The 9,881-nt window shown below is 38.8% G+C and overlaps 1 protein-coding gene across 1 annotated transcript; it reads left to right on the forward strand.

The window, feature by feature from the left end:
• The first annotated feature begins 1,346 nt into the window (after positions 1 to 1,346).
• Positions 1,347 to 4,383, forward strand: LOC113345798 (serine/arginine-rich splicing factor RS2Z32-like). Its single transcript, XM_026589467.1, has 7 exons — positions 1,347 to 1,445; positions 1,909 to 2,041; positions 2,863 to 2,902; positions 3,062 to 3,157; positions 3,262 to 3,458; positions 3,538 to 3,615; positions 3,786 to 4,383. The coding sequence occupies exons 2-7, from the start codon at positions 1,917 to 1,919 to the stop codon at positions 4,201 to 4,203; spliced, it is 954 nt and encodes a 317-aa protein (XP_026445252.1). The 5' UTR covers positions 1,347 to 1,445; positions 1,909 to 1,916; the 3' UTR covers positions 4,204 to 4,383.
• Positions 4,384 to 9,881: the final 5,498 nt, after the last annotated feature.

A 9,881-nucleotide genomic window follows, 5' to 3' on the forward strand; every position in this document is an offset into this window, starting at 1 on the left:
CCTGAGAATCAATGTTCTTTGTTCCTCGCAATCCAAATATAAAACCTCCTCAATGTTACGTCTCAGTCCCCTGGCAATCCACTTAGTTCTCTTGACCTATTTTCACATCATTCAATTAATAGTGGTACATAATTTGAGACGTATACAAAAAAAAAGAATCATATACTTAGCCTACGTACCATCATCGTAGCAATATCACACATTGGTAGTTCATGGGGTTCTTTCTCCTTTTCAGGGTTCCTAAAAATGATGAAAAACATATCAGAAGATAGGATTAAGGATTGGAAATAACAGATAACCCATCAGTTATAAACTTTATCGGCTGGGAAAAGTGAGACCCCATAACCGTAAAAATAGTCTCGGCTTAGAAATATGCGGGCGACCGAACCGTAAACAAAGTATCGGCTAGAAAATACAAATAGCGGTTAGCAAAATTTATTTACGGTTAGGAAACTCCCAACCGAAACATTCATAACTCAATTTTACTCTGTAAACACAGACGACTTACGGCTGGGAAAGTCCCATCCGTAATGTATTTCACGGTGGGGTTCTCAAATTTTCCTAACCGCAAGAGACATTAACGGTTGGGAGTTCTTGGTGTACCAACCGTTAGGTAAACATTACGGCCAGGACGATATGATATCCCGTCCGTAAACACTTCAGAAAACCATTTTTGGAAACCCTAAATCGATGATCAAACCTATTTTTTTCAATTTAATGGTAAAATAACTGTTGGGTTTTCGATTCTTACCTAGTAGGAGTCATTTGTGGAGGATTCACAGGTGTTTGAACAGATTGGTTCATAGGAGGATTTGAAGGTGTTTGAAGAGATTGGTTCACCACATCACCATGAAAAGGAACATCAATAACTTGCCCTGATTCAGAATCTGGGTTCAATCGGCCGGATCTTGTCACTCTTGATCTTGCTGCCATCTTGAAAATCAATGGGGAAGAGAGGGAGATATTATTAGGTTTTTGAGAGGTTTTTTGAGAATAAGAAGAATAGAGAAAATGAATGGATTTTGATGTTTGGTTTTGATTTAGGATTAAGATTAGGATTAGGTTTTGATTTTAAATTATTTATTTACAAAAGATAATCTGACTTTTCAATCACTTAAGTTTCCCTTATAATTTGCCTACCCAAAACATTTAAACCCCCAAAATGGTCAACTCTTTAAGCCCCAACAATAGGGTTCTAAAAAATCCTTCTGAGAAAATGACAGTGGATATTAACAGGGCCTTAAAAAGCTATTTACCGGGCCAGAGATTGGGTTTAGTAAAGTAAGTCAATTTACCGTTAATATAAAACAAGCGTATCTCGACCGTCCAAGAGTATACCATCCGATCTAAACTCTATATAACACAGGAAAGAGAGCGTCAATGTACCCAGTAAGTTCTAGGGTTTATCCGGTGTCGACTTGTCTTCCGTTAACTTTCTTCGTCAGGTAATTTAAATTAGGGTTTCGAATTTTGATAGATTTCAATTCCGTTCTTTTGCTTGTAGTTTATCTGATTTTTATGTCTAAAAAATTGTTTATTAGTGAAATCCTTGAAATAAACTAGAAAAATCACGCCTTGTCTTCTCTTTCTCTAATCTTGTCATTCATACTTAAGAAGCATGATATACAGGTTTTGTATAAAATATTAAAGGGTTTGGAAATTTTATCGGTTTTGAAAGACATTTTTTAGGTAATCCAAATTGTGAAATTTTAATATGTTATGGCTGAAGGTTGAAAGCAGTGGATTTATTTGTTTTTTCTTTATCGATGGATATATATATAACTATAATAACATGTTGTTTGAAAGTTATGAGTCATGGGTTTTCTCGTGTCCTTGAGTTTCATGACGAGTGGTTTCTTGAATTGTGTGTCTAAATCCCTTTTGGTTGTATCATATTGTTGTGAGCAGGTTCAATAATGCCTCGATATGATGATCGGTATGGGGATCGCTATGGAAGGGAAACCACCCGCCTCTATGTTGGTCATCTATCATCGAGAACACGCTCACGCGATTTGGATGACCTCTTTGGCAGATACGGAAGGTAAATGCGTGATAATTTTCTATTGATATAGTTAGCATCTTGTTATGCTATTTGAATGCTGGGTGTCTTTCTTTGTCGCTTGTATTTCGTATAAACTGCCAGTTTGGTGCAAAATTCTAAGTATCGCACCACTATATTCTCCGAGTTAAGAATTCATTGATCTAAAACCCCCAATCAACTGAACTTATCTACTTGCAATTCAGCTGTCCGGAAATTGTGATAGGAATCAAACATGCTCTACAATAGTTCAGTCACCATGTAGGTCTTGGATGGGATGATGTCATCTGTTGGGAGTTGATGTTTGCCTAGGTTAGTTGTCAATGCCGTGAGTGATGTATAATCTGTTCCAATGGAGAGACATTCAGGCCTAAGCCCAGCCACTTTGTACTAGGGTTTATGTTCAGCAGACATTATCACACCTCTATGAGGATGTTTGCACCCCAGCATGTAGTGTGTTTTAACTTAAATGATCTTATTGAAGGTTTCCCTGGTTTTACCTGACCTGGAGGTCTCTATGGTGAAATGGTGCCATGGTGGAATTGATGACCCAGACGTTTGCACCCCATGTGTTGTGTGTTTTAACTTGAATGATCTTATCGAAGGATTCCGGGGTTTTGCCTGACCTGGATGTCTATGCGGTGAGATGGTGCCCTGGTGGAATTGTATAGGAGACTTTGGCGATTCTTTTTGTGATGTTATTGCGTGTTTGTGCATTGGCAACCTTCTCAAACTGGTGTTTAGTTCTTCCGAGGGGGGAAGTATCACCACCGTTTGGTATTTAGTCATCATGGCCTTACTCTTTCTGGCAAACCTTGTCGCAGAGTACGGGATGTGGATATGAAGCATGATTTTGCCTTTGTTGTAAGTATAACGTCTCTTCTTTCTTTACTAGATGCTTGTTCTGTGTGGCCTCAATGAGACATAATTCTGTTCAGTAGAGGTGAATCCATTAAAATGCTGGATATTGATATGTAATTATGAGATTAATTTTGTTGGTCTATTCCTTTATAATTGTTATAGGAGTTTAGTGATCCCAGGGATGCTGATGATGCACGATACAGTCTGAATGGTCGAGAATTTGATGGAAGTCATATTGTAGTGGAGTTTGCTAAAGGGGTAGGATCCAGATACTTAAAGCTTTCCTTTGATGTTGCAACTAGAGTGTATTGATGCAGATTTTTACTTAAAATGATCATATCACTTACTGTTTTTTTTTGCAGACACCACGTGGTTCAGGAGGTGCTAGAGAGTATCTGGGAAGAGGTCCCCCCCCCGGATCTGGTCGCTGCTTTAATTGTGGCCTTGATGGCCACTGGGCACGAGATTGCAAAGCCGGAGACTGGAAGAATAAGTGCTATCGCTGTGGAGAAAGAGGCCATATAGAGCGAAACTGCCAGAATAGTCCCAAGAACCTCAAGTAAGATCCTTTTCTGTAAAGCTTGTTTAGATTTTTTGTTTCACCTTTTAGTTTAACTGACAAGGTGTGTTTGCTGCAGACGTGGGCGTAGTTATTCACCTTCTCCCTGCCGTGGCAGAAGTCGTAGTGGAAGCTACAGCCGTGGCCGTAGTTACAGGTTTCTATCAACTTCATCTTATTTGGGTAGCCTGTTTTTCTACCATGCACATTGGTTTATTGATTGGTAACTAGTTACTTAGCAACAAAACCAGGTGTTTTTGGAGTTGTTTTGTTTGTCATATATATTTGTCGTGGCTTTATTGTAATTTTAACATGCAACTTTCTCAGCCGGTCCATATCTCCACTTAGGAGAGAGCGGAGCATTGAGCGAGTGGATAGGAGGAGATCAAGAAGCCCAAGGTACAGCAGGAGCCCCAAGCCAGCGAGGAAGGCATCTCCACCTCCATTTAGGGGGAGGAAGCGCAGCCCAACTCCTGATGAGCTGAGCCCACTGAGAGACAGTCTCTCCCCAAGAGAGCAGAGGAAGACGGCCACTGGGCGTAACGGGTCAGATTACAACAGTGAGAGTCCTCCCAGGGCTAGGGGAAGAAGCCCGAGTCCCGGGGAGAACAGCCCTGTAGCTAGCAGGAGCAGGAGCGGGAGCAGAAGCCCGATCCGCAGAGATGACAGGAGTCCAATGGAGGAAGAAAAGGACATGCGGGGCAATCATAGAGGCAGAGGTGGCATTGAATCCCCAAGTGCTTGACACTAAATGTTTTGAACATCTATTGTCACTTGTCACAAACACTTCTGTTACGAATAATGTTGTTGTGGTTTTTTAGTCACCGTCTGGTTTTCCTTTTTATCTTTTTATTTGGAATTCTATATGATATGAATACTTCAAGCTGCTACATTTGAATTATCATGGTGTGAGGTGTCTTTAAAAGATTTTTGTTAGAGGGAGAGCAAAAAGTGATTTGAGGAGAGCAAAAATCGTTGTTGACTCGTTAACTCGGGCGATTTCTTCAGTGAGTCCATAACTTTTTTTTTTTGTGGCGAAAAATACCCTTCAACCCTAACCAAACGTGCTAACAATTATATCTAATTTAACTTGTCAAGTAATGGCCGAATTCCCGATTTTTATGAATACTTGGAAGAACCGAAAAACTGTAACTGAGATAGTTAAGCCTCGTATGAAGGGTTTCAAATGCGTAAAGAAGTAGGAGTTGTTAATTGATTATACCACGTCTGGTTTATGTTCAAGTTGTCAATATTAATTTGTTATATTTGATTATATATCTGGGAGCAGTAGTGAATTTAAACCAGTCGGAACCAAATCTATTGTTGGTCTGTTGTATTTGGGATTCAGATTGGTAAACTAGTTTCTACGGATAAAGTTGTTTTTGTTTTGGGAAAACTGTGATGAGAATTTTTTATATAACGAGGATGAATTAATGGACGGGATGTGTCAAACCGTACTGTAGTTTTTCGTTGTTGTTGCACCAACTGATCAAACAGTTAGAGTTGGTATTGTTGTATCTTAAATCTGTAATTGCTTTTTCCTGTTTTAATAAAGATCTTCCTTTCTCGATCAATAAATAAAATAAAGTTACCCGATCAAAGAAGTGAAGGAGGATTTAACATCGATTATGGATGCTAAGTAGGAGGGGGAGTAAAGGGTCGTGATTTTGGTTCAAAATTTCTGTCGGATAGAGATAGGTTAATACGGAAACACTGTCTCTGCTCGGATAGAGATAGATCTCAAGAAGCCTTTGTATCGTGATGGATGGTGGAAAACTATAGATGGAAAGAAGCGTGGATCAGATATCATTGGTGCCTACAACCAAACAACATCTGTGACAAATGCTGGGTAATTGATCATGTGGATGAAACATGCATGCAAACAAATTATCTTATGCACCTAGATAGTTTGTCTTCTGAGGAATACGAAGCCTATATGAATGAAGAAGCAGACATTTATGAAGCCAGAGATGATGAAAGGAGCATGGATAACTCTTTTGCAGAAGAAATGGCGGCAGATGAATCCAGACAAAACAAAAGAATGAGAAACTCAACCCTAAACCAAGCTCCGTCTATGAACCCCCACAATCTGCATGTCTTACCACCAAACTCTAGGGAAAAAAACATCAACCAAAATGCTATGGACAACAATGTCGCTGAGTTGATGGAAGCTGATATTCCAAGTGCAAATGACTTGAACCCTGCAATTGAAAGCCAAGGAACATCTTCTCAGGTAACTATCGAATTTTTTTTCTCAATTTTTTTTTCTCAGTAATTGTTTTCCTACTCGCGTTTACTCTTAGCTTCCTTACATCCATCGAAAATATTCTTCTTTGCTTGTTGTGGTTATCATCATGAAAGTAATCTCTTGGAACTGTAATGGTTATGGATCTAAAGAAACTAGGAATTTTTAGCAGGCCTAAATAGAATGCTCAATCTTGACATTGTCTTTCTCCAAGAAACCAAAGTTAATTCTGATAAAATTCTAAACTACGTAAGACCTTTGAACTTCCCCAATAACTGCTATGTTCCATTTGTTGGTAAAGCTAGGGGTATTTGTCTCATGTGGAAAGATGGTTTTGAACTTGAACTTTTATACAAGGATAAAAATATGTTCCATTTCTTAGTTTGTAGTGACCTAGCTAAACCAAAGTGGTTGTTATCTTGTGTTTATGGTTCACCATACCCACAAGAGAAAATCACCCAATGGAATTGTATCAAGAATATTTATGAGTTGTATAACATTTCAGCTCCTTGGATCATGATAGGTGATTTGAATATCATTCTGCATAGTGAGGAGAGAATAAACAACAATGGTTCTATTTCTCAAGCTTCCCCTATTTCTCAAACTATACATGTTTACTGGACCTAGGGTTTCAAGGTAATCCCTTTACTTGGACTAGCAACAAACATGGAACTGGGAAAATTAAATCTAGACTAGATAGAGGTCTCATTAACACTAAATGGTTACTAAATTTTCCTAATACTTGTCTTAAGCACTTACCATTCCTTGGATCAGACCACTGTCCCATTTTTCTTGATATGTCACCTAATGAGAAACAAAATATGAGGAATTGGAAATTCTTTGAATGTTGGTTGCATGATAACTCCTGTAAGATTCAAATTAACAAGACCAAGCAGTTTAGAGGTTCTGCAGCTTATTCTCTAGATCAGAAACTTGGGGAAACAAGAAGAGTTTTATCACTATGGAATAAAACTACTTTTGGAAACATACAACAACAGTTAAGCATCTTACAACAACAACTCATGACACTTCAACAACCAGGGAGTGACAGCGAAAACACTGCACAAATATTAAAACTGGAACAAGAAATAAATGAATGGCATATCAGAGAAGAAGAGTTTTATCGGCAGAAGTCAAGGGATACTATGTTTACAGAAGCAGATCAGAACACTAAACATTTTCATCTTCAAGCCAACAAAAGAAGAGCTCGAAACAGAATTGAATCCCTTCAAAGACCCAATGGAACTTGGTGCAGTGGAAGAGATAATCTGGAGAATTTACTCATAAACTATTTCCAGACTATAATGTGCACTTCCAATCCAAGCTCTGATGAAGATTTTCTCGATGTCTTACCAACCTGCATCACCAGTGAGGATAATACAGCGCTTACTAAAATCCCAGACATCACATAAATCGAAGCAGCACTCAAAAGCATGCAACCTTGGAAAGCTCCGGGACCGGACGGATTTCCACCCGGTTTCTTTCAGTCTCAATGGGAAATTGTCAAAAAAGATGTTGTTGACATGGTTAAAAGTTTCTTTGTTTCAGGGAAGCTCTTAAAGAAGATGAACAAAACTAATATTTGTCTAATACCAAAGACTCAGCTCCCACACACGCCTGGTGACTATCGACCAGTTTCCCTGTGCAACTCAACATATAAACTCATGACCAAGATTATGACGAACATATTAAAGCATCATCTTGAGAAGATTATTTCTCCCATGCAGGCATCATATGTTCCTGGTCGACAGATATGCGATAACATTCTTCTAGCTCAAGAGCTCATTCATTGTATGAAAAGAAAGAAGACCAAGAAAGGGTTTATGGCTCTAAAACTGGATATGAGCAAAGCATTCGATCGTGTGGAATGGAATTTCCTTAACAAAGTCATGCAGAAATTGGGCTTTGATAGCAAATGGTGCCAATTAGTTCATGAGTGCATAAGCACAACAGAAATTCAGATTCTCCTTGGCACACCATGCAGATCATTGAAACCATCCAGAGGCATTCGCCAAGGTGATCCGCTCTCGCCTTATTTATTTCTTCCCACAATGGAAGTTCTCACAAGGTCGCTGGCAAAGGCAGAAAACTCAAAAAAACTGCAAGGAATTAAAATTTCAAGGAATGCACCACAAGTAACGCATCTTCTCTTTGCTGACGATTGTTTATTATTTGCAAAAGCTGACATACATCATGTTAATACTTTGTTGGAAGTAATAAACAAATTCAGTGAATTTTCAGGGCAACAAGTGAACTTTCAGAAATCTGCTGTTTATTTCTCCAAGCATATTCATCCCAGGCATTGTAGAATTTTGCTGAGGAGATTAAGGATGAAGAGAATGTTGTTAGATGAGAAATATTTGGGACTTCCACTATTCTTAAACAGGAAGAAAACAAGCTCTTTTTCAGGGCTTGTAGAGAAGACGAAGTCCTGACTCTCTAGATGGAATGGAAAACTTATGAATCAAGTTGGAAGATCGATAATGGTGAAAAGTGTTCTTAGTACAATGCCATCTCATCACATGTGGGTTTTTAAGGTACCAGAAACTACAATCAAAGATCTAGATCAAGCTCAGCGAATGTTTTGGTGGGGGAAAAAGGATGCCAAAGGGTTATACTTCATATCCTGGCCATCTGTCAATAAATAAAAACTGCAAGGAGGTATGGGATTTCGTGACTTGTCTACTTTCAATAAAGCACTCTTGGCTAAAACAGCGTGGAGATTTTGCAATGAACAGAACCAACTCTGGTCAACAACAATGAAGCGGTATTACTTCCCTAACACTAATGAAATGCATGCAAAAAAGAATAAAAATTGTTCTCGGGCCTGGAAAATTGTATTCAATATGCTCTCCTTCATTAAATAATTCAGTTTCTAGAATGTTAGGGACGGAAAGAAAATCTGCATATGGGAAGACGTTTGGCTACCAGGGAAGTGCACACCACCAATTCCAGCTGTACCATCTGAAGAAGTAGCTAACTACAAACAAGTATCAGACTTGATCGATCAAGATACAAAGTCTTGGAGGACACAATTGGTGCAACAAATTTTCAGCAGGGAAGATGCAGACCTAATACTCAAGATGGTCGATTCTCGGTAAAGTCAACATATCGTAAGTTGCTGGAAATCAAACAAAATGGTGCAAACAATTGGGACACAGAGGAAGATCGATTCTGGAGACAATTATGGAATATTAATACACTTCCTAAAGTGAAACAATTTTTATGGAAGTGTCTCATTGATATAGTTCCTTCAAATGAACGAATGGCTAGAGTTTTGAATTACACAGGAGCAGACTGCAGCATATGCAATCAAGGAACAGAAACAACACGACACATCCTAATGGAATGCAGTTACTCAAGAGTTGTGTGGTTCACAGTGCCGGGAGATCTTCACAACATACAAAATAATGGGGATTCAGTAGGAATTTGGATTAGAAGCTGGTTTCAAGATGGGATGAATAATCTAGTGGATGACTGGTTAGTTCAAATGGCCAATACGACCTGGGAGATATGGAAGGCGAGATGCGATCACACCTTTCAAGAGATAATACCCAATCCAGTTGGGATTATCAAAAAGATACATCTTTTGAACATGGGAACAAGAAAAGATATGAGAGCAAAGTACAAGAACACAACAAACACAAATCTACACAAACTGCCTGATACTCGTTGGACCTTTCCTAACGCTCCATACCTTTCAATTTGATGTGATGCTTCGTATAAAAAAGTGAACAATAATAATATTTCAGGCATTGGACTGATTGTGCGCAATTTTGCAGGTTCACTCGAATTTGGGAGCTGCACTATGCAGATGAATACGTGAATTCAGAAAAGGCTGAGTGCGCTGGACTGCTACATGCAATGGACTGGGCATATAAGGAAGGGATACAACATGCGTATTTTGAACTTGATGCGCAATTAGTTGTTGAAGCATTCAATGGGGATTATCACAAGGTAGCATGGGATAACCAAACCCTCGTTCTAGATATTAAGTTTATGTTAAGCAAACATCCTCTATGGATATGCAAGTTTATTAGTAGAGAGTCTAATAATCCAGCCGAAAAAATGGCTAGGCATGCAAGAGTCTTTAAAATTTCAAACTCATGGATTTCAAATCCTCCCAATTTCATTGGCTCAGCTTTGGAAAAGGATAGAATATGCGTAATTCAGTCCAC

This window comes from Papaver somniferum, unplaced genomic scaffold, assembly GCF_003573695.1.
Source record: "Papaver somniferum cultivar HN1 unplaced genomic scaffold, ASM357369v1 unplaced-scaffold_83, whole genome shotgun sequence".
NCBI lineage: Eukaryota > Viridiplantae > Streptophyta > Magnoliopsida > Ranunculales > Papaveraceae > Papaver > Papaver somniferum.